This window comes from Melospiza melodia, chromosome 4 (genome assembly GCF_035770615.1).
Source record: "Melospiza melodia melodia isolate bMelMel2 chromosome 4, bMelMel2.pri, whole genome shotgun sequence".
NCBI lineage: Eukaryota > Metazoa > Chordata > Aves > Passeriformes > Passerellidae > Melospiza > Melospiza melodia.
The window spans coordinates 12024222-12049379 of record NC_086197.1 but is presented as its reverse complement, the minus strand read 5'-3'; the positions used below and the strand labels follow the sequence as shown (position 1 = coordinate 12049379).

General features: G+C 48.1%; 1 protein-coding gene across 2 annotated transcripts in view; it reads right to left on the bottom strand.

Annotated features, from left to right (window-relative positions):
- LOC134417096 (sodium- and chloride-dependent GABA transporter 2) overlaps positions 1 to 16869 on the bottom strand; it is a 31848-nt gene extending 14979 nt beyond the window's left edge. The window contains exons 1-7 of one of the 2 annotated variants that reach the window (XM_063153908.1): positions 16767 to 16869; positions 15208 to 15429; positions 10749 to 10883; positions 9775 to 9915; positions 9182 to 9266; positions 6802 to 6934; positions 2476 to 2610 (exon numbers count right to left, since the gene is read on the bottom strand). In XM_063153908.1, coding sequence (XP_063009978.1) covers positions 2476 to 2610; positions 6802 to 6934; positions 9182 to 9266; positions 9775 to 9915; positions 10749 to 10883; positions 15208 to 15424 — 846 coding nt within the window. In that variant the 5' untranslated portion in view covers positions 15425 to 15429; positions 16767 to 16869. Of the gene's footprint in view, positions 1 to 2475; positions 2611 to 6801; positions 6935 to 9181; positions 9267 to 9774; positions 9916 to 10748; positions 10884 to 15207; positions 15430 to 16224; positions 16334 to 16766 lie in introns of those variants that run through there. The other variant, XM_063153907.1, reaches the window with a different exon arrangement.
- Positions 16870 to 25158: the final 8289 nt, after the last annotated feature.

Genomic DNA, 25158 nt, shown 5'->3' with positions numbered 1-25158 from the left:
TCAACAGAAAGCCTGACAGCACCTGATAAAATTATTTTAATGAGAAGTTTTACACACCTAAATCTTAGTTCTGCTCTGAATTCCTCTCATTTCATCTTCTCACTGGTGGATCCCACTATGCATCCCTCTCCTTAATCACATTCATAAATTTCCAGCATTTCCTGCTGAATAAAACAAGTGATAAAAGCGATAAATACAAAGGGTGATCAAAAGTACAAATAGAGGATGATCCCAAGACCCTCTGTTGGTCCACACTATGAAACACAGAGGATGCATCTGGAGCACAGCAATGCAGTCAAGGAGTCAGAAAAGACTTTGGGTCTAGTTATGACTGACATGCTAACATCATAATATTAAATAATATACATATTAAGAAAATGAGCTATGAGCTCGTTTTTTTATATATTTTTTTTTCTGTAGGGACATGCAGTTCAAAATAGAATTTTGCTGTTATCTGCTCATATTTAAGCATAAGTGGCCTTCCTTATTCAACACCTTGGTTTGGCAGCTTTCTGTATGGTCTGATCTACCTATCAACTGCAATTCATTTACCATTTTAATTACAGGCATTTCACAGATTGAGGAGATGAAGATGCAGGAAGATTTAGGGCACTTCACAGTCAGAAGAGACCATTACCAATCAGCTCAACTGAGCTCTCATAGACAGGATTTCCCAGTTCTGTCCAAGGTCACTTGGCAGGTGAAAAGCAATGATTTCCACACACCAGCCTGATATTCTGACATTTAATCACGTCTCAGCTGTTGCTGCTCCCCTGGTAGAATCTGATAAATAATTCATCCCCTCTTTTCACGTAGTTTTTCATATACTTTAGAGGAACTTTGATTTTAGCCTCTTGCATATTGTTTGCCCTTTGTTAAACCTCCCCTTGAGATGCCTTCTCATAAGGCTTTGATTAGAGAGGTCATTTTTTTTTTAATTTCCAAAATCCTTTCCCAAGCATTAAAGAATATTCCATTTTTCAAGGCAGTGCAGAACTGCTGGTAAACAATTACAGCTCGCTGTCCTGTGAGCACAAATTAATTCTAATCAGCTTGGTCCCCATTGTCTGGCAGGACTCGCACCACAGTCCCGGTGCAGAGACAGGAGGGCACAGCCACACCTGTGTGGGGCTTGGGGCACAAATCTTTCCTTCTCTGATGGGAAGACACAAGAGAAGACTCAAGCCCTGCTGCACAGTTCAGTAGGATGGTTAAAACACGCTAGAGGAAGGCAACCATCACTGCCAAATCCTGCTTTTCTGTCTCAGAAGTAAAGCATTCATCAGGGAGTGTGGAGTGGGGGGAGAAGAAAGTTTTCCTCCCTTGGTTCAGCAGAGTTTTCCTCCCCTTGTTCGGAGCCATCCTGTTACTTTGAAGGGTTACTCTGCCTTTCTGCCAGTATTTCCTAGGCTGGAAGGAAGGTCTGCTTCTAAAGCCCAGGCTGCAATTGAAAAGGTTTGCCAGGACAGACCTAATGAGGACACAGCTAGAACCAGCCATGTCACGCCTGAGGTGGCTTAGTTCAGTCCCCTGGGCAACACAGCCACGGTAACAACAGGACTTTTCATGAGAGAAGGAGCACCACTCAAAAGTACTGTTTCATTTCAAAAGCCTCTTGCACCTCATCAGTGCAGAGACAGCAAACACAGACCTGTTCTCACTCTTCCATGCTTTTCTGCACCTCCATGCTGATGGAGCAGCAGCTCCTGCCATACATCCACCAGCACTTATGTTCCCATTTGCAAAAGTAATAACCTAGCAGTGGTGCTAGACCAGAAAGAGTTAATAGGGTTACCAAGGGTTTTGCTGGCCTATTTTCCAGGCAGGCACCCTTTAATCTCCTTTGGAAACACCTTCACACAAAGGCTGGTACAGTAGCTCAGCTGGAGCCAGGATTTAACATGGAAGAACTTGTCCCAAAGAGATTAAAAGCAGCAGTCGGGCTCTGACCCGCCTGTCAAACAGGCAGGAATTTCTCACCAGGGATGGGAAGGAGAGAAAGGCAGCCAGGTCCCAGGGACTGCTGCTGCAGCATGCCATGGCTCCCACCATCCATGCACCCAGCATGCTTCCCAAGGGAGATGGAGCAAGTGTGCCAGGAGCAGGGCTCATCCCCACAAGCACAATGCAAAGGGGCACCCCATGCACTGTCTGGCTCCACGGCAGAGGAGCTTCCCCAGGAATGGGAGGGATAGCTTGCACCACTCAGGAGAAAGGATTAAATCCCACTGCCTATACCCCTGAGCAATTCAGACTCAACTCAGACAGGAAAACAGCCCTGGAGGGCAAGAGAGCAGGGACTATCAGAAAAGACATCAGTATCACAGCTCTGCCTTACAGCCCCAGGGGGGCAAAAGAGGGGTCAGAAAGTAGAAATTGGAAGGAAAAGAGTAGGAAAACAAAAAGGAGAGAGTGAGGGCTGCCAGAGGAATCCATGCAAGCACAGCTTAGCCATTCATCCCCCCTCCACCTTACCTGAGGGTCTCCAAGGCGACTGATGTCTGGATAAAGGTAAAAGAGGATTCCCTGGGCTGCCCCAGGTAAGGAGACTCCCCTGATGAGCAGAACAATCAGCATGACATACGGGAACGTGGCAGTGAAATATACCACCTGGGAGGAGCAGGAAGGGACAAGTGTGAGAGAGAGCATGGGCCACAGCACACAGTGCCAGCCAGCAGCACAGCACTCATCCCTGGGCAGGGAACAGGTCAGGCTGCTTTGCTGAGCACCTTGCTGTCTCCTGCAGGAGAAAGAAACATGTTTTAAAATGCACTCAGGAAATGTATGACATGCCATTGTGTGCCTGGAGCCAGAGAAAATCTTTCTAGTCCTAGAGCAATCCAGACCCTGAGCCAGGCTGTCAGCAGGTTGGACTCAGAGTGGGTCTTCTGAAGCCAGTGGTGTAATATCTACATGCATCAGGGAAGAAGCTGCCCCCAGTATCCATCTTCATAATCTGAGTGACACACAGTCTCTTCTCCACAGCATTTAGTGGCAAGGGTGAAGGGGTCTGCAGGTAACACCTTGAAACGTGATTGCCACTGAAGGACCACCAGGGACAATGCTGGGGGTCCCCAGCTCAGAGCTGGGACTGGCAAAGGGGGTGTGCCCAGCCCTTCCCACTGCAGTGACCTCACCATGGGCATTTCAGGCAGAGCAGGGCTGCAAGTCTCAGAATTGCCACTAAGAATGCAGACCCAAAATGTGGTATTCACATCCTCTTTGAACAGAGAGAGACAGAATTCTCTCTCCCATGATTTTTCCTGGGGAAGGCAGTGAGAAAGCTCAGAGAGAGAAGAGAAAACAATTCTTATCCCTACTTGCTGCTCCTGTTGTTTGGCACATGTGGAATGTGTTATGGAGATTGTTTACCAAAGGGGATTTGTTAATTGGACTCTGCTGATGGGTGTTTGGACTGATTGACCAATTAGGTCAAAGCTGTGTCATGACTGAAAGGGTCACAGGTTTTTCTTTAGTATAGTATAATAGAGTGTAATATAATATAGCTGGATACAGCATTTGTTCAGCATTCTGAATCATGGAATCAAGGCTCTTTATTCCCTGCCTTGATGCACCCTGCACTGATACTTGAACATGTGTCCTCTTGCTTTTTCTATCACTAGCCCCATGAGCATTGCAGACATACTCAGGTAGGGTTAAAACCACTAGCAAAGGAGCAACATCCCTTGGGGAAAACCAGTATCAGATAATCCTTTCAGGGACTTCTCTACCTCTGGTAAATGTGACACTCAGTTTGGGGACTACCAGGGTGCTTTCAGGACTGTTCAGGCTATTTACTGCAGCATGCCACAATGACACTACATTACAGTCTGTTTCCCACACAAACTGATATTGAGAGCTCATGCAATCTCCTCAACAATTCAACTAATGTGAATAATCCTTTTGCATTGCTTCCACACCTTAATGAATTATTTGCCATCTTGAGAAGAGGTTGTTCATTATCATGCTAGGCCAAAAACAGAAGTGTTTCTTCTTCAGGATTTTTCCTGTGTGGACGTGCTGAGCAAGGACTTGCATCAGCATGCTTCACCTGAATGCTACCCTACAGCTCTTTTCTCAGCTCTGGCAGTTGTGCACTGGAGAGCTCATCTCTGGAGAAAGTGCAAAATGTAATGATGTGAAGTAACCCATTTCTCACACCTGCCCATCCATCCAAAATAAGTTGCTTTAAAATCCCAAAGCCCACCATCTCTTAGTGGGAGTCACAGGCTGTGACTCATCTTTGGCCATTTCTGTGTTAGGGGACATCCTGCTGAGAAAAAGCATCTGGTTTCCCTGGACAGTATGACCACTTCTGCTCTGCCCCTGGGTAGTCTTTATGATCTGAGCAGTAATTCACAACAAGATTTTGTTTTCTGGATCTACTCTGATAGACTCCATCTGAATAAAGCAATGTCCAAAGCACCTGATTCTGTGAGTCCTTCCCTAAGACAGGACACACACCCTCCAGTCATTCAGTTTTGTATTGTAGGACAGGATTTGAAATATATCCCATCCTTGAAAAAACCCAATACTAGATTATCATCTCTTTCTGCAGCTCCAGGTTTTCCATGCATTTCATGGGCTCTGCCCTATGTATCTCAGCAGTCTTGGATAACACTGACACAAAGATCAGTGAAAAACACCTCCTTGCTGAGGCTCTGGATTGCCTGAGATACCTGGAGCAGGTTCATCCCTGTCCCTCTGAATCTGCATCCTGAACACTGTAGAAACCAAGGACAGGATCCTTCAGCAAGTAAATTCCTCATAGTCTCAAATTTTCAAGGAGCTTCTGATTTAGAGCTGTACAGTGACAGTAAATCAAATCTGCAGGTCCTGCAAGTTTAACCGTCATCACTGTATTTACCACACAACCAAAATCTTCCTTCAGGAAATAATGGGATGCAAGTCTAAGCTTTCTCAGCCCATGAAAGCAAGATTAAAAACAAAAATCATAAAAACAACTCATTGTCTTTGAACCTTAGTGCACATTCTTCCAGGATGCCAGGTTGCATCTCTAATCTCTAAATAACATCAGTTTTAGGAGCTCAGGGTACAAACTGGTAGTTGTCTGGCATATGATTTGGATTCATATTTTGGTAACATCCTATTGCTTTACAGCCTGTGTGAATTACTGTGTTAAGTTTTTCACTCCACAGCCACTCACACCTCCACCGAGACCTGAATTTGGAGAATGCTTTGCTGGATTAATATTGCCAAACTTCTAACAATAGGAACATCTGGATCCAATGAGATATTACTCAGTGTTGGGCTCAGACCCAATATTTTTTATTTTTTGGGCATTGTTAGCACTTACATCACTAGGAGCCTTGCCGGGATCAGTGTGATTGTTGTGTCACATGCTGGTCAACAACATCCAGGGTTTTATTTGAACCTGATCCACATGCCTGTGCAAAGTGGTTCCATCTGTGACAACCTCCTTCCTGTTGGAGTGCTCCTGGGGTCAGGCAGGCCCTGTGCAGGAGGATGAGAACCACTGCTGGTCTGAGTAGGGTGATTTCAGCTCAGGGTGCTGACCCTCCACAGGCAAATCCTCAGAATTAAGGAATATTTCTTTCCCAGTGGGGTTATATTCCTGCAGCCATCACTTTAGTCAGATTATGAAATATGTGGAAGGTTGATAAATCTATGGACGCTGTTGCTTCAATGAAAGAAGGTTTCTGTTTTCAGGATCTCACCATCACTAGTACTTTTTGCTAAAAGTCACTTGCATTTGACTGAGAACTTGTATCTAAAATAGATGGAATTCAGGACTTCCCACAGTACATTTGCTGTATCTTCATATCATATTTGCTGTTATTAGACTGCCTCTGTTTTCTTTTACCAGGCCACCACAGCAAGCAATTGCTCTTTTCTTCTAATTTTACTCCATGGAAACCAGAAAATATCATCCCTGCAAGCTGCTTGATTTGCCTGTCATGTTCCATAATCCCAGGCCATTCTGAAAGCAAGAGAAACTGCTAACATCCAATGCCATCAACTTGGTAGAAATGGGTGCAGCTAAAGTTTACACCCCATTACACATTATGGCTTGTTGAAGACACCATTTAGGAAATACACTAAACCTTTTCATTCCAATCTGTTCTTGCTGGCTCCAGACAAAGCTAGCTGGGAATGGGGTCAGGAGGCAGTGGCAGAAACTAAGTCATGGGGTCAGTGCAAATCAGAGTGGCACACTCTGTAACAGACAGCATGGAACGGAGCTGGACAGCAACACCAGTTTTTTCCCCAAAAACTTTACAAGAAATAACTCTGGCGTGACTAGTGTGGGGATAGAAAAAGGAGGCCTTTACTGCTGGAGAACATGAGCAACTGTAGGAAGAGTTGGGACAAACAGAAAGCACAAAAAGACAGCTCCTATGGTGCTGAGGCAGAGAGGGCTTTGGGGCCATCATGGTTACCTTTTTTTATATCTAATGATTTTGAAAATTTTCCAGCTGGACTTGCCAGCAGAGACTTGCTCATGCTGTGGTGGGAAGGAAGGGAACATGCAACCACCCAGACAGAGGAAGACTGCAGGATCTCCTCAGCCTGTGGATGGAGAGGAACTAGATGGGGATATACACCTTGGATGCTCTGAGATGCCTCAGTGCTCCCATCCTTTCCTACCCAAAACCACAGAGCCTGGCTCACACTCCTGCTGCACACTGAGCCCTACAGGCTCCCACTGGCTTATGCAGCCAGTGGTTCCCAGGGGACCTCAAGGACCTCTCTGAACCTGTAAAAGGTGAGCAGAACCAGTGCTGTGGCCAAGAGGCTTGACCAGAACCAAGGACTCACCTTGCCCGTGGACTTGACCCCTTTCCAGATGCAGAAGTAGCAGATGATCCAGGCCAGCAGCAGACACAGAGCCAGCTCCCAGCGGAGACCACCCAGGTGCTGGATGCCATCAGAAATCTTTAGCACTCGCCTCCTGCATTGGGGGAAGCAAAGAAACATGCAGGAGTCACTGATGCTGGCCACTAATATTCCCAACACCAGGCTGGTTCTCACCTCCCTAGTGCCTGGTGGCTTTGGGGAGAAAAGCTGTCTTACTGACAAGGTTCAGGTCTGAGCTGAAAGCCTCAGAGAAATTAAGCTGTGCCCTTCTCTGAAAAATCCTGCCAGCCATGGAAACACAAAGTTCACCTACTTTTCTGCCACGCTGCAATCCTCAAAGTCAGGGGTACACTGCACTTACCATGCAGAATCCATCAGGATCACCCAAAAAGCAATGCTGTCCAACCCCTTCTCCCTAGCACACTTCTCTCTTTTGAGGCAGCCCTCAAGACACAGAGCAGCACAGCATCCCATTCTGGGACTAAGACCCAACCACCACCACCATAATCCCCACTGCACAGTCAGAAGATAATCTTTTGCCAAACAATCATATTTATAAATCTTTCCTGTTTCATCTTCCCCAACAAGAAGAGGCCACCTAGATCATCCTCTCACAGCCAGTGTGGAGATAAAATCCTGGGTTATGTGGACCTTGGTACAAATGAGGTCAGATAATAACAGCCTTTCCATGCCATGTGTGTGTCAAATCTTCCTCATCACTTACAAAAGTAAGGACTCATTCATCCTCCTCTATCTCCAACACCTCACAGTTGAACCTGAGTGTGAAACCCCAGAGGTCAGTCCCAGAAACCCAAGCCTGAGAGGGACTTGCACAACACTGGAGCCCAGCAAACAGCAGTGTCCACCCTGCTGCAAAAGACAGCAGTTACCCCAAAATAAAGGTGCTGCTGGAGAACCCATGCCTAAGGCACTCTGCTGCCCTCCCTGCCCCACAGCCTTGCAGCAGTTTGAGAGGGTGGGAGAAGGGTTGGAAAAACCACAGTGCACTCTCAGATGCGCTTTGTCACGCTGCTCTTTGCCTGCTTCTGAGGATGTGGACTCTAACCAGTGCAAAGGGTGCCACTGGACTGGAACTAACTGGGAAGAGACCTGGAGTGTGTGATCACCCCACTGGCAGGTCAGAGCTCCTCAAAGAAATGCTGGCCTCCCACCTCCCTGCCCAGGGACAGCAGGAACAGATGCTGCAGACAGTGGAAACAGAAGAAACAAGAGCAATGGACAGTGGAAATTTCCAGTCCCATGCTGCTTATTCCCCAGTAACACAGGGATGGCCACAGCAGTGGTAGAAACAATGAATTTTCCAGTGCTCAGCCTCAGGAAAAGCAGCCTAAGGCAGGCCCCCATTTAATCACCTATGAGCAACAGGCAGAGGGAGAGCACAGGAGACAAAAAAAAAAAGTTTTAAAACTTTGGAGTTTACAAGCAGTGTCCCTGTGCTGAGCTGAGGAGGCCTTTTGGGTGCTGTGTGTGTGCTCCATCCCCCCTGAGGGTAGGCAGGGACAGAGCCCTCCATCCCCCCAAACACACAAGGGAAATGCATGGAGGCAGCAGAGGGGTCACCTGCAGTCATTCAGCCAGAGCTCAGAGCTTAGCTGGACCTGCTGAGGACCATCAGGGAACCTAAGCCAACATCCTAAGCCTTTGTGACAGACATAAAGCTACTCTGGACCCCAGGCTAACTAACAAGGAGAGAAAACAATGAACACAAGGGACCAAATTTCAGTGTGAAGTTGTCTGACCCTAGCATTTCATTTCGATTTTGGTGAGTTTCTCTCCTCAGCTTAACTTGCATATTAGTCACCCTATACTGAGGACATCACTCCTTTTTCTATTTTTGAGATAAGACCAGGGCACCTACAAAAGCCACTGCCCACCATGCCAGAGCCTCCTGGGAGCACGCTGGTATCACACAGCAGCATGAATTCAAAGGAAAGAGGTCAGTGAGAGCAAAAAGGCCAAAAGGTCCAGAGGGACAGGGACAAAAAAAGGCCAAAAGGGCCAGAGGGACAGGGACACAGCACATCAGAGAAGGACAAAATCAGGTGGCTCTGAGGCAGGCCAGCACAGATCCAGAGCAACACCCTCGGTGCAGTGAAGTTAACCTTGTCTGACAGGGCTGCCCCTGAGAACCTTCACTCTGACCTGCTCAGCTTCCTCTTTTGTGTCCTCTTCTGGCAAGGGTGGGTTTATGGGATGTGCTACTGCCATTTGTCCTTTTCCCAGGGAAATATATGAGGGGGAAGGGGTGTTCAGGCCTGTCCTTGGGCCATGGAAATGGTATCTGAGAGGGAAGGGGTGTTCAGGCCTGTCCTTTACTTACTCCCAGAACTCGATGACAGGGGACGTGGCATTTTCACTGGTCACGTTGAAGGTCGAGTTTGCCTTCTGAAGCTCCATGCAGTTCTCTGTGGGAAAGGCCCAGGGAAACAAGAACTGTAAGCAGCAATGCCTGGAGTACCAGAGGATCTGAAAAATCCCTCCCTGTCCATCCACAGTGTTGAGACTCCCTGACATTGACTCTGGGACAAGTTTTGTATAGTCCCCAAGGATGCACAAAAAGAAATCCCTTCCATGGAAAGGCTGAACAGAACCACAGAACAAGAACAACCACAGAAAGACACAGAACAAGAGGATTGAAAGAAGCCAAGAAGGAAGGGCACCCATGTTTTCTGGATCCCAGAGCAGGAGCCACCAGGGAGGTCACCACTGCACAGCACTGGTGCTTCTCTAGCAAAGACTGAGATCAGCAAAGCCTCTCCCACAAAATGCCAACAGCACTGCAGTGACCCAGCACCCCAAACCCAAATCCCACCCACACAGGAGCAAGACACTGTCCTGAGGCTTGGCCCTGGGCAGTAGCAGGTTTCCCTCAGTGGGATCTGCTGGAGAACAGGGAGAGGGCTCCACACCCACCTGTGTTCCACTCGTGGTCACAGCTGCCCCAGGGGAGGTCAATGGTGAAGGAACTGAAGAGATAAAACAAGGCCCAGGCCAGGACAATGATGTAGTAGAAGTTCAGCAGTATGACGATGACCTGTGAGGCGTAGCCAATTCCTGCAGAAAGGGAGCCCCAAGGGCAGGTGACCCTCATGGATTTCCTTTGGAACAGGATTCCCTGTGGGACCTGCTCACCCAGTGTTTGTGTCTGCTGCTCTGCATTTTGAGTGCATTTTGGCAATGGGAGGGATGCTGGGCAGGTTGTGGTTGGAACACCACATACCATAGTGTGGTACCTACTGAGTCACATCTCTTCTAACAAAATTCATTTTTTATAATTTTCACTTCCCCTTTTCATCTTTATTTCAGAAGCTCTTTTATTGGCACTGCACACCTTCTCTGGGAGGTGTCAGAGAAGCATCCAAAGGTTTTGGCACATGAGGAGGAGGCAACTGTGACTTTCAGAGAAATCAAAGAAAGTGGCTTGAGGCTGGATAACTGTGATGAAACTCTGCTAGAAGCAGAGGGTCTGACTACTGACAATTCATTAAGAGAGCTGACACCTTCACCAGTAAGGTTTTACACAACCTGCAAACTCACAGAGATGACAGAGCATTGACTTAAAAAAAAAAAAAAAAAACAGCAGCATGCTTTAGGCTCCTCATAATCACCAGAAGCATTTTCCCCATTTACCTCTTAGAGGACAAACTTGACTGGGCACAAAGCTCCTTGCCAAAGCTCCTTGCCATGAAGAAGGAAACTGGGATGGGATGTAACAATGAGAACTGTTGGGTGAAGGTGACCCAAAGGGGGCAGCCAGTGGCCCTCGCAGGCAGATGGGCAGGGGATGTGTGGAGGTGCAGAACAAGGAGGAAACACATCTCTGCTCATGCCCTCGGTGTCCCAGGGTGTCCCCACCTCCCTGTGCCCTCCCAGCTCCCCTCTCTGACCTTCAAAGAGGGGGCAGATCCTGCGCCAGGCCGTCACCCCTCCCTGGCTCGTGTACTGCCCCAGCGCCGTCTCCAGCAGGAACACGGGGATCCCACAGGTGAAGAGGAAGATGAGGTAGGGGATGAAGAAGGCACCTGGCAGAGTCAAGTGGCAGATAGAAAAATAAACCCCATGTGGAGTCTGAGGTCAGGCTGTCTCCAGCCAGTCACCAGGCAGGTTCCTCCTGAGTAGGACAGCCTGGAGGTTGGAAGATCACACACAGGATACCATGGAAAAAGAATTTTCCTCACATTTCACCTGCTGGAGTGATGTGATTACATTAATAATTCAATATGTACAAAGAATGGAGAAGAAAGTTGTGAATAACTGTATGGAAATACAGAAGAACACTGCTGTAAAGACATTCCAACTTTCACATTGATTATTGTGAAATAATCAATGTGAACTTGACTATGGATGGCAGTACCAAGGCTCTGAGGAGCACACGGAGGCTGACACTTTTGCCCAGTTTGTGGGGTGCTCAATCATTTGCTTGGCAAAAAGCAGCAGACATGCAAAGGAAGAGCAAGCAGTGCAGGAAAGCATGCACCTCACAGCAGCAGCCAGGGCTGCCCTCCCATTCAAGCCCTGTCATGGAACAGGCAGGAAGAGATTAAATGCTTCAAGCTTTTGATTACCCCAGGCTAACGTTAATTGCAGTGATGGCCTTTACCCCACAGAGCACAGGAGACAGCCCCACAAGATGGTGCATGCCCAGTGACACTTCATGTGCCACTGGAGCTGTGCTGAAAGGCAGGGACACAGGTCAGGAAAGAGGGAGACTCAGGCAGAGAGCAGCATCTTGGCTGTGCTGGGCTCAGAGGACATGCAGGGGCAGAGGTGGCAGCCCAGGCAGGCATCAATTGTGGTTTCCCTGCATCCTGCCTGTGTGATGCTCACTGGCTTTGGGCTCAGCTCAGTGGGGGTGTAGGGGAAATCACAATCCTGGTGCACAAGAGAACTCAGAACCCAGGAGATTTCATTAAGAAGCTTAGCTAGCATGCAGAGGCTGGGAAAGGGAAAGGGCACTTTGGGGACTGGCTGGGATTCCCACCCTGTGCTCATCTCAGCCAGGTACAGACCCACAGCCCCCCCCTTCTTGCAAAAAAATAAAAAAGCATAAGCAAAACAGACAGGGAAGGCACCTTGGCAGCTCCCTGTGGACAAAGAGGAGCTGAAAGGGGTGCTGGTTTAATGGTTTGACTCCATGATCTTAGAGGCCTTTTCTAATCTCAGTGATCCTGTGGTACCTGGCAGCCCTGCAGGAACAATGCACATCTGCCCCTATGCTGCAAACAAAAATAGGTGAAGGCAAATGGCAGGGGAAATGTGAAGCACTGGAGGCTGTGAGGAATTTGAAGTTCCAGGCAGATTTTTCATCCCTGGCCCCCTTTCCATGAGGTAGGAGCAGGGATGGTGCATGAGACTCTTGCATAGTGAGGAAACAGTTTCTGTAAGATTCCTTTGTCTTAACACTGTCCTCTCAACTCCCAGCTTGCACAAAATCAGCTCATCATGAAAATCAAGCCTGTTTCCAAGAAAGATTGCTGTCATATAAAAGTTTGTATTTAACTAAACTCCAGGAGAGGTCTCTGAGGCAGCAAGTCAAGCTTTCCAGTCCAGTTTTCCCTTATTTTCAGCTGGCTTGTCTCCTAACCAGTGGTTATCTCAAGTTTCAGGAAGGTTTCAGGAGGGTCCTGACATGTAGGCTGTGAAATAGCACAGAATTATGGTGGAGAGAAGGAAAAATCTGTAGAAACGTCTCTCTGCAATCTGCCCTAAGCCCCTCACATCCCTGGTGGGAAGATTGGTATGCTGAGCAACAGACCCCAGTGAGAGCTGACACAGAGGATGAACCCTGGGCACTGTGTGATTAACACCACCAGTGTTATTCAGCTAAAAATATATGATAAAACCACTTATGTTAGCTCTGTAAAACCTTGAGTAGTTATCTGCAAGAAATGTATCATTTTAAGCAACTTCCCCAACTGCCAAGAACAGAGGCTTGTTTGTAGGGTATTTTAGGAGAAAACTGTCCCACCTGGGGCCTGAGCTCTGGCCAAACCCTGGCCCCTGCTGGTCGGGCTGTGTGCCATCAGATCCAGGTGTTTCTGTGCTAAAAATATTATCAAGTCATTTTGACTTACTGGTTTGGGGCTATAATTGCTGAACCCACTTTTGGGGCTGAATCCACTTTTGGTGACCCAGCTACAGGTGGACACACGTGTAGGATTTTCCCAGTTGCTGGTATTTCCCAATCAGTGGGACCAGCCTTTCCAGAGAGAGCCTGGCCCTGCCACTGCAGGTGAAAGCAAGACCAAACAAGCATACCAAGAACAATTTTTTCCTCTTCTTTGTTGTTTTCCTCTACTTTGTAGGGCTTTGGTGTCATGCATTGAGCATTAAATGTGTAATGCGAATATACCCCCAAAGAAAGGAAGAGTAAATATAACTCAGATTTTAAATAACTCAGATTTTGCAGCTACCATTTCTTGAAGAGGCTTGATTTAGGCAAAGCAGAGCTGCCAGCAGTTGTCACCACTGCCTGCACACAGTTCAGAAGGGAGAGAGAGGCATCCAGCAGGGCAGAACTACCTCAGGCTGATGGGAGTGCTGGCACAAGAGTTAATGGCTGTAGGCTGGCTGTGATTGACCTGGGGCTGGAAATTAAATAAAAGCCATGGACCTTTGTAGAAAAATGGGAGAATCAAGTGCCTGGACCAGCATTTCTGAGGGAGTATAAGGCAAAACCTCTGGGAAGTTTTAAAATTCAACTTGAGGTGTTAGAAGGGTTAGAAGGGTTTTGAATCAGTGCTGTCTCTGGTAGGCTGGGTTCCATGAGGCAGCCTTGTGTCCTGCACCACCTCATCACACTGCTCTGCCCCAGGAGAAACCTGACAGCATCTGTCTCCTCACCATGCAAGAGTCTTATGCACCATCCTTGCTCTAACCTCTTGGAAAGGGAGCCAGAGATGAAAAATCTGCCTGGAACTTCAAATTCCTCACAGCCTCTAATGCTTCACTGGACTTTGCTTCAGGCCCATTTCTCCAGGGAAAAAAGGCTGAGAAATCCCTTTGAGTCTTGCCTTTGCTGCTCACATGGGAGCTCCCCTCTCCCCAGAGTTCTCCCTGAGCTCTCCCCTGGCACCCAGGGCAAGGGGTGCCTGGACAGGATTCCAAGTTCTGCTCCCATCAATGGAACGTTGCAGCAGTGGGACCAGACACAGCTCAATGAGCAGCCAAGAAGCATTTCCCACAGAAAAAGAACATGTGGAAAAATTCTCCTTTTTCAGCAGGGAAAGAGACTGCCTGATCACCTGGTGAAAAGAAACAAGCACTGAAGAAAGCACGGCGTGAAAGTAGCTAAACAGTGTTTAATCCTCTTTTATGCCACTGGGATGAAAGCAGTTTAGTGAGGCCCATGAGACCACTGCAAGCTCAAGCCAGGGGATTTCAGCCCTGGGTCCTCAGGGCTCACTCCCTGCCAGCTCCCAGCCAAGCACCACTTCCCCTCTCTCTCCCCTTCTGGAGGGCCCAATTAGGAGCTAATCGGACAGCAGCTCCCTCTCTCCACACCACTCTGAGCCAAACTTGAGAAAAACTTTGTGTTTTCATTTTTTATACTTTTCTCATTTAAAAGGTGGAAGCCTGCAGCAACCCTCCACCTGCACAGCAAGCCCAGGTCTGCTGCCAAGGCACAGTGCAGGCTGCCCTGGGGTGGAGGGCTGAGCACACTGGAGTGCTCACAGCCCAGTGCCAGCAGCAGCACCCTGCATCCCTGTCCCTGCATCAGCCACATCCACCCACCCTCCCACAGCCCTTCCCTGGGGATCAGAGGCAGGGTCCCCTCTCCCACAGCTCTGGTAGATGCCAAGGGAGTGGGGCAGGAGTGGTGTTGTACTTCTACCCCGAAACAGGAGAACCCCTTCTCTCTGTCCCTGCCATCAGGAGCCAGGGGACAGCTCTCCAAGGACACACACAGGAGCAAGACCTGTGTTCAAGAATTCCTGAGAGTTCCTCGAGTTCCTATTCACAGAGCCTGCAAAGACACTGGGGCCCTGTGGCCTCTCACAGCACTCCCTGCTCTCCCAGCAGGACCCCCATCCCATCTGCACAGGATGCCCCTCAAGGAACCAATGCCTGAAGTGAGACCAGCTCAGAAAGCTGAGTTCTCTCCCTGCTCTTCCAGCCTTCCCACTTCAGCAGCAGGAGCAGAGCTCCATCCATCTCAGGGAAGCACAGCTCCAGCCATCAGAAACCCTGGGATATTCCCGCTGCTATCCACACCCCACTGGGTTCACAACAAGCCCCTGGTGGGGGCCCAGCTGGCAGTACCATGTTGGCACCTTCTCTTCAGACTCGTGGGCACAGCTGAGGAGCTGGCAGGGATCACGGGGTGGTGGCCCTGGCTGCTCTTACCTCCACCATTCTTGTAGCAGAGGTAGGGGAAGCGCCAGACGTTGCCCAGGCCAATGATCTCCCCAGCCACAGACAGGACGTACTCCAGCTTGTTGTTCCACTGACCACGCTCCAGGGTCTGCTCCTCCTCCTCTTCTTCCTCCTTCTCCTTTTCCATGCCAGGGTGTGTGGGCACCATTTCACCATTGCTGACAGCACCAGGGACACTGTAATCCATCCCACCTGCAAAAAGAGTTTCCTTCATCACATTCAGCATAAACCACGCAAAGATGCAGAAATTTGGACCATGGGAGGCAAGAGAGGGGCAAGGACGTGCCCACACACATCTCAAACTGTTCTTCCCTTTCTCCTCATGCAGATTCCTGCTATGCTAAGAGTGCACATGCATTTTCACTAAGGAGTTCAAAACTAGTCCTTGAAAGCCACTACTAGTTTCATTTTTTTAAATTGCTGCATCTCAAAACATCCCTGTCTCTGGAAGTCCATCTTCTAAGCCCAATGTTACACCAAAGACCCAGCAGCTCAGGCTGGAGCTGTGTCAGGTGTGGGAAAAAGGGCTGGAGGGAAATGACAGCAGGATCAAATATTTGACAAGGTATTTTATAAGGGTTTCTTTTCTCTTCTGTTGCCCTGGCCTGGTTTTACAGACCATATGATGGATACTGCACACAGAAGTCCTAGACACAGGAAGAGAAGAAACTGAAATGATAGGAAAGCAAGTTTATCCTTTTGATGGCAGCAACTGTTGCTGACAATCTTCAAGGCTACATGAAAAGGTGATTTTCAGAACGGTGCTATCCTTCTAACAGCAGGATAAAGCGTGCAGAAATCATTGGCACCTGGGATCTTGCCTTCCTCAAGGTCTGCCCTTCCAAACATCTGCCCATTTCCTGCAGAGCTTCCCACAGCACTGCTCTCAGATCCTTTGGCACCATCTCCAAACACACATCTGTGCTAAGAGAAGACCAGCAGAGAGCAGGTGGGCACCACTTCACTGCCCCACGTTCCCCCAGGTACCTCCAAGAGGACACCGAGGGTTGAGCCTGTTCCTTCCAGGCAGGATGCCCTGCTGGCTGCCAAGTTCTGCAGGAAAAAGGGTGAGGATTGTGGTTTTGCCAGTCCCCAGTGTCAAAGCTGGGATTGCTGAGGACCTCGTGCCAAGGAGGGCACCTTCCCCGGCACAGTGCCAGCCCCCAAGCCTACTCCATGCCCTCAGAGCTTCTCCCCCAGCCCTACACTGACATTTATTCATCCCTCCCTCGCTGGGAGGGCAAGAAAAGGCACTGGCAAGAAATTACACTCTCCCTTATCCAAGGAGAGCTAAAAAAGGGCAAATCAGCGCTTTTAACCTCTCCCCTCCCTCTCTATAAAACACCTGGGGACACGAAGAAGGCTGAGAAACACTGGCAAGCGTTTGACAGCAAAGGAAGGACTGGGAGGACCCCGCCACGCTAGAAAATGATTAAACAGGCAGAAAACGCTCCGTGACCTCTGGGCAGCCCCGGCAGGGTGAGGGGCACAGGGGGACAGGGCAGAGCGAGCGGGGACAGAGGTGTTACCTGGCGGACGGCGCTGGCGGGGCGCGGGCGGCGGGAGAGGCGAAGGCAGGACCGAAAGGTGCTGGCTATTTAAAGTGTGCAAAGGAAAAAATTCAGCGGTGGTGTAATCCTAGACTTCGCCCAACCCACATTCCTTCCCCCACCCCCCAGGGCTGGACAAAAACCTACACATGACTGATTTCATGGCCAGCGCAAAGGGGCTCGTTCCCCCCGCCGGGCTCCGTCCCGGGCCGGCAGCGCTGCGCTCCCGCTCTGTGCCCGGCTCTGTCCCTTCAGAAAGGGACACCACCGCTCCCAGGTGCTCCTGCAGCGCTGCCCGAGCGAGCCCAGACCTGCTGGGAAGAGGTAAGAGAGAAAACATGAATTCCCAGTGAATTCCCTCCTCCCGTGGCTGCTCCTCACGGGCGCAGGGCAAGGTCCTGCACCGCAATTGCCAGGACTGTGCTGTGGCCAGGAGCAGTGGCCGGCAGCAAAGCCGGGAATAAACCCAGCCAAGCGCTCTGCTGCTTCTTGCTGAGGGCCCAAAACAGCCCCATTCAGAAATCTGGCAGGGGGCAAAGTCTCTTACCTCACACTCAGGGATCTTTGCCGCTGGTCTTGTCCAGAAGCAGCACTGCCCCATCCCTGGAAGCTGCAATGGGAACAGACAAGCAGTGGATGAAATGTTTCATAGCAAGGAGACAACCAGCCCCAGTTATGCACACCCAGCAGCGGGCTGTGAAATGAGCTGTTCTTGCTCCAGAATTTCCCAAAGTCTAGGGATTACAGCAGGTAATGATGACATTAGGCTCCATAAAAGAGGCAAACAGAACCAGGTATCATATATGGCGGATAAGTTACCACTGTGACGCTCCAAGGATGTACATGAGGCAAGGTTTTAAAGTATTTTTATTACGTCTGTTGATAAATATCTGAGGCAAGACAGAACAGGGAAGAAAATAACGCTCTTGGGGTCAGTGTCCTTGTGTGAGGTGTGTAAAGTGGCAGGAAAATGTGTGCAGGCAGTCTGAGATGGTAGAAGAACAACAAGAAAAAACCAGCAAGCACCGTGGTTTCATCACATGAATCTGTGGTAAATCCACACAACACCAGAGCTCCTGCAGGAGAAACAGAAATGGAAGAGAGGCAGGGACAGGAAAGGAATTAATTCCTTAACCAAGGAGTGATCAAATATGCAACAACTCCTCAGGAGTTCCTTCCAGGAACAGATGCCTTGGTTGAAAAGAAGGTGACAACAAAGGTCCAGAGAAGATGAATATGTTATGCACTACATCTCACAATGTAACAACTAATGCCATTTGATGAAAAATTCAGATTTAAAATAAATTTAAATACCTTTTCCTCCTTTTTAGCATGATTAATTAAACATGGTACCCATGGCCATTACCACAGAATATTGTTTGGAAAGGAAACAGACAAATCCACACAGAGCTGCTCCTCTTCCACAGCAATTAAACATGGTGGTCAAATAAAATATCTCCACTCCTCAAATCAGTGATTCTTGAAAACCAGGGAAGATTGTTTTCCCATAATTCCTCTTCCAGAAGAGAAATCATGCAATATGGTGAGAAACAGACAACATCCCGTTTTGTGCAGAAACCATCTCACAGTGAATAGTGCAGCGGTTAAATAGGGTAAGAATGCAGGGATTGAGAACGACAGTAAAGACAAATAATATCTTGACTTGTGCAACAGATTTTTGTAAGAGAGAGGAGATTAAGGAAATATTTCCCTAGATTTTCAAACTATAATTTCAATTTCAAACGATTGCATTCGTCAGCACCACTGCATGAATATCCCTGGGTAAGCACAATTACTGCAGCACAGAGATAGCAATAATCCTATCAACAACACAACAAGTTAATTGGCAGGAGCTAATAGGCTATGATAGGAAAATGTGCAGTCAATTACAGACTATTTGACTTGCACCCCATGTGATAAGGCTGCACTGAACACAACAATAACCCGAAAATGAAAACAAATGTTCAGTGTAAACAGAAGCAGCGAGGGGAGATATGAAATCTACAAATGCAAAAGCAAGCTGGAAAATCCTGAGCAAAGCATCTTTAAAGCATCACTTTACACATGTTCTGGGGTGAACTAAGAAAAAGTCCATGTGGTTCTGGGAGATGCAACTTGAAAGACTGATTTTTAAATTTATTTTTTTTTTACAGAAAATAGAGAAAAAACCAACAATGCCACAAAGGATCAGTTAAGACTACAGAAAATAAAATATACTTTCAATATGTATTTTCTAAATGGTAGAAGGCAAAGAAATTGAGAGGGACTTTAATCAACCCATTAAGGGCAATGAAAAATTTAAAGGGAAAAATGCTAAGAATGAAATCTCAGTGTCTGAGATTTTCAGTGTAATTGTATCTAAGGCAAGGGGAAGGATAGGGAAAGTCAGAAACAAAGCTTTACCAAACAGGTTTCCAAGGAACAAATAAGAGAAATGGAAAAATGTGGATCTTTAAAAAAAATATTAAGAAGGAACAAACCTAGGTAATAAATATGCATGCTGTAGTAACAGGAAAACCACTTCACCCAGGGATCTTCCAAGATAACACCATTCAAAATTATTTGGATACACACACAAATAGGAATAAGGAGAACACCAGGTGAGAGCTTTTGAGGCAGAGTGTGCCACCTGGAATCATGCAAGCTGAGCCCCCCTGGGCAGCTGCAGGGCACCTTGCAGTGCCACAAGGGCTGGCAAGTGGCAGCACTGATGGTGGCACCTGTCCCACAAGCATCACCCTCATGGCACCCCCTGGGATGGCACAAGGTGCTGCTTTGTGGGTGGCATTCCCTGAAAAGGTGTGAAATGAGAGGCTGTGGAATAGATTAGCCTATTATTAATTAGATTAGTAATCTCTGAGCACAGGGCTGGTGATGGCAGCAGAGCAGGAAATTCCTCCAGCACCATCCCTGGCTGTCAGCCACCCTTTATGGGCACAGTCCCTGCTGGAGCAAAGCCTCAGAGCAGGTCCTGCAGCAGCCTCCAGGTCCAGGCAGGCTGCCAGGCACTGAGCAGCTGTACAGCTGTGGCACAGCTGGCTTGGACACTTCTCCCCAACACCCAATTTGGAGAAGAGCAAGAGCTCTGGAGCAGGGGGGTCACTGTCAGAGGGCCTTACACCTCAGCCAGGAAAAGGGCTGGAAAATCCTAAAGGCTATTGATCCATGCTGTGTTTTGCTCCTATCTCTCTCTTTACCTTAGAACATCTGCCAAGATTTCTGTGTGCAGCTTGATCCCAGTCTTCCAGCAGCAGCTGTGGCTGTGCTAGGAGGGAAGAGCTTCCAGCCCAAAGAAAGCAAATGTAGAAACAAAAGGCTCTAGAGATAAAATGGTCCTTGGACTTTGTCTGGGACAGTTGTGCATGAGAACTGGCCCCAGCCCACCCCAGGACTGCTGATACTTCATGCTCGGGTAACAGCTACAGAACCTACTCCCAGGTCTGGTCTTGCTTCACCTTTTTGTCCAGCTGAGCAGGGAATAAGTGTTGGATTTGTCTCCTCCAAAGCACCAAGCCACCTCCAGCCACCTGGAAAGTAGTTCAAACCTAAAAAGAGGAGAGTTGGCACCTACTTGGAGGAATGAGGAGAAAAGAGAGGGAGAGGTTTACAGGGAGACAAGCACAACCTCTTGCTGCTGTGCAAGTAGCAGCTACTTTAAAATGAATTATGGCCCAAAGCACCAAAATCTTTTCAGGAGAGCAGCCTAAGCACAACTGCTGCTGCTTCACATTCCCAACACAAAAAACCATCAGCCATTTCTGGGCTTTGCTGAGCACTAAGAGCATCTGTGCCCCTCTCTGCTCCTCTGTCACTCAGGACAAGGTGCCTCCATCTGTACTGAGGCACTGCAATCCTGTGAGCACCTCCCAACTTCAGGAACACAAAATTTTCCCATTTTATCATCTGGGAACCACAGGCCAGAGCAAATAGGATGCATTTCCTCCATCTAATAACCCCCCTGCTACTGGCCTGTTCAGCCTGAAAATGTTGTTTAGCTTAAAGCAACCATGGCTGTAGTGAGCAAAATTGCCACAAACATGCACAGAAAGGGGATAATTAGAGGGGATAATTGACACTGGCTGGCACGTTACAGGAACCTGGAGAATGCTCAGCAGAGAAAGAAGCCAAAGTGAGCACAAAGGATTGGCTCCTGCTTGAGCCACTAAACTCTGTCCCAGACAGGAACACACATTTTGAAACTACAGCAGCAGAAGCAAAAATCCAGGGCCTGCAGTTCCTGCATGACAGAAGATCCTGCAGCAGGCTTTCAACCAGCCTCATTCAGAGACAGCTTCCAAATCATGGCTTGGAGAACCACAGTCCTGAGGCTGGGAGAAGCCTGTCCTCACTGGACAGGGGCAGAGCAGCAGGGGCCTCATTTCTGGGGCTGGATTTGTGTGGGAGATACTCTCTGTGGACACTGTGCTCTGCACACTGGAGATAAATGGGTGACATTCCTGCATGAGCCAGAGCTCAGGGACTGCTCAGAGTGCTGGAAACCTTCTCCTGAGGATCTCACTGCCACAGCCCTGCGTGTGGGTGACAGTGTGCTGCTTTGTCCCTCTCTATGACCAGGGCAGAGCAGAGGAGGAGATGAGTTGAGACCAGAAGAACAGTGCCCCTAGAGCTGCTTTGGTTGCTGCAGGAATTCCAGAGCTGCAGGTTCCTGTCATCACTCCCTCCCATGGCTCTGCCCAGTGCCAGCAGCTTCCCCCAGAGCAGGATAAAAGCAGCAGGTGCTCCTTGGGGGTGTCAGGAGCACCAAACCCAAAACTGAAGCAGGAACACACAGCTCTGCATGGACAACCACAGTGCAGCAGGCTGATGTGCATCTTACCTCAGCTTTGGCTTCTTAGTGCTCTGTTCCCACTAAACACTGGCAGTGTGCACTCATGAGCAAGGAAAAGAGCTTTTCTGCTCACAATTAAAAAGTATCCTGATTTCTTTATAGGCAAAATGAAAGTTATTCCCTCATAAGCACATAAGTAAGGGCTGCAAGGTTATCCCCTTGTAAGCACATAATATAGATATCTATATGTATATTTATAAAATAATAAAACACAATGTAATATAAGCAGGAGCTGAGTAGCAAGCAAAGACTCCTGAGCCTGAAGACTTCAATTTTTTTAGCATCTCCTTCTACTTTCCCTCAACTCCATCAGGTACCACCAGTTCTCAGGCCTCTTTTCTACTGCCACTTCACCAGCAACCTGAACAAACCCTTGCAGAGTAATTGTGGGAGTAGAGCCTGAAAACATTTTAGGGAGAGGGCAGAAGTTGTTCTCTTCCAAAATCTAGTCATGGGCCTCCTGATGTGAAAGCTGATGGCTGCATCAAGAAATTAAAACTCACCAGTTTGAAGTTGCAGCCAAGGAAACAAGTGGAGGACATTTTCACATCAAGAACCAATTACCAAAGGAAATTATAATTGCAGCAGTGGTGTGAGAGGCACAGGATGAGCAGATTGATTAGGTACAGGGTAAACTGAGGGATAGAAAGGGAGCTGTGTATTGGGACCACTTATGGTCTTTCCTCATGCTCTGCACATTCTACTCCTTTGAGGTGAAAATGTAAATCTGAAAGCACCTGCCTGCAGGAACAACAACATCAAAGCCATTGACAGGGCAGGGATTTGCATGCCCCTGCAAGGGAACATGCAAGGGAAAAGGAAAAACTTTTCTCAGAGGTTAGACAGGGCTGTGCTTAACTGATTCCTGAGAAAAAGCCCATAATCTGCTTTTAAACAATCAAGATTTGGGCAGTGGTCTCAGAGCATCTGTTCATACTTACTTGAATACTTTAAAAAGTAAAGGAAAAAAAGGATACTTTGTAATTTACAACTACTGGGCTGGTACCTACTCAGAACACAAAGTTTTCATTCAGGGGAATCCAACATCCCGCTAGTCACCCTGGTTGACAGGGTGATAAGTCTTCAGAAATTTCTCAAAGAACAAGTTTTCTATGCAAAAGTTGACAAAGTGAAAACTTGGGCATTAAAAAAAGGGTCAAAAAGAAATAAAATTTGAGTTCAGTTTCTCCAGCTTCCAAAAATCAGAATTACAGCAGAGTTTTTAAAAATCCCTGCACTGTCAGAAGATGTTCTCTGTTAAAAACATCACAGGCAGGCCTTGTCTGAGCACAAGGAGTGAGTGAGAGCCACTGTTCAGCAGCAGAGTTGGTCTCTTGCTTTGTCTCTGGGCACCAGCAGCCCCAGGCAGAGGAAGAGGAAGCAGAGGAAGCTGTGCTTCTCTCACCTGCCCTGCTGAGGCCCCTGCAGGCAGAGGAAAGGGGCTGCACTCCCCAGCACTCATCCCCTGCACTGAGGGGGCTCTGAGACACAACCTGAGCACAACCTGGAGCCTCCTCTCAGTTTCCCAGGTGGAGGGAATTCTGTCTGAAGCAAAAACCACAAACCTTCACACCGTGGCTGATGCCCTGCCTACAAGTCATTCCTGATCTGGTAGTCAGTTGCAACATATGGCACCAAATCTCTTTCAGGCTTATTTTTCCTCAAAGAAAAAAAAATTAAAAATAAAAAATTAATCTGTCAGGCTTGATAGCTTAAGGCAAACTTATTTTTCTATTGATGAGTGCCAGAGATGGAAAAGTTCAGCTTCAAAATAGATGGAGCTGATGGGTGCAGAAAGCTGTCCCTTGCAGCCAAGGGAGGAGTGGCAGTGGAGCAGGGCAGCAGGGAACGGGTGCCCAGGCACGAGGGACAGAGGGTTCAGCAGAGGCACAAGGCTTTGGGCTCACTCACTGCACCCACACTAAAAGAGAAGGTGGCTTGAGAGCCCTTTTGCGGGAACAAAAAGGCTCATGAGCTTCACTCTGATATCTTTGACTGTCAAATTCCAAGGCACATCACCCTTTGGCCACCATGAATTCAGTGATGCTCAGGGGGCTAACCAGATCAAGAGGTCCCATGGGGAAACACACCCAAACACAAGTATTTCCACCATGAACATTAAATTACTTCCCTCCAGCCAGAGAGGCTCAAGGCATCACAGCTCTTTTTGACAAGGACACTTCATTCCTGATCCCTGCAAGCTAACACAGAGGGTCAGGCACTGCTTAACAATCGTCTGACAAGTGCTGAGATTGTGGTTTCATAAGCCTGTCACAAAGCTTTCATGGTGATGAGGAAAGGAAATAGGAAAAAATAAAAGACATGGTGATGTGTTCAAATGGGAAAATTACTTGAAAACATGTGGAACTTTTAGTTTTGGTGCTCACCATAACTGGGATCTAGAGGAAAAAAGAGACTGGTCTTTGATATTCTGATTTACCTTGAAAGGTTCTTGCTACCAGGTTTGAACTGCACACCCCCTAGGGCCAGAACAGAACCTGTGGATTCACACAAACAAACCAAGAAATGGCTGTTTTATTGCTGCCCAAATCTGGCCCTGGTGATGCCAACGACAGTCTGCAGTCACACAGCCAGGCAGCCCCAGGAGGGTGGGAGGTGAGACCTCCCTGCTGCAAAGGAAAAGCAGCTTGGAAGGAGCAAAATAAAAATCTGCAAAGGGAGTTTGTGCTGATTTCTTCTGGCCTCACCTCCCTGAGAACAGGGACTGCCCAAGGGGTAATGGAAAAGCCCTAGGGGACAAAAGCAAAGAAACATTTTTTTTCTCTGAGATGACCAGAACTGAGAAACAAGGACATGGAACAGCTGCTGCTTAGGGCAAAGCAAAGTGAGCTCCTTTTTGCAGAAATCTCGGGTGTTGCTTGTCCAGCAGCACTCTCTGCACACTCTGTAAACAGGAGTTACACAAAGGTCATGCCCACTTTCTGCTCCAAAGAGGAATCTGACCCATCATCTCCCTAAAATCACATTACTCAGCAAGAGAAAAAAAATCCTGTACATTATGAACATTTTCCCTGTGGCTGTGCACTCTTCCATTATTTATTTGTTCAGTTTTGAGTACTCTCTAAATGCCATAAATCCCAGTCTGACCATTCCAACACTATTTTAGCAGAAGCCAGAGGAAACCAGTGAAAACCCAGAAAGTGAGAAAGTGGAGTGTGCTCAAACCTTAGCAGTGAGATACAAACCTGGAAATGGGTTCCACCTGTGGAGCCTCCCCTCTGGCAGCAGGTGAGAGCAACAGCACCACATTCACCTGGGGCTGCTCCTTCAGCATCAGGCAGTGACTGCACTTCTCCACCAGGTGTTCAGATAAGGGAACAGTCACCACTCTAACCCCAGCCCAACCTGGCTGCCTTCTGTGATGAACTCTATGGACAAGGGGACAGCAGTAGGTGTTCACCCCGCTTAGAGCAAAAACAAACTTGGGGGAGTGGATGGATAACCTACAATGGCAGCAAAAAATGGGGTGGACTTCAATACTCAGGCTTCAGCAGTCACCAA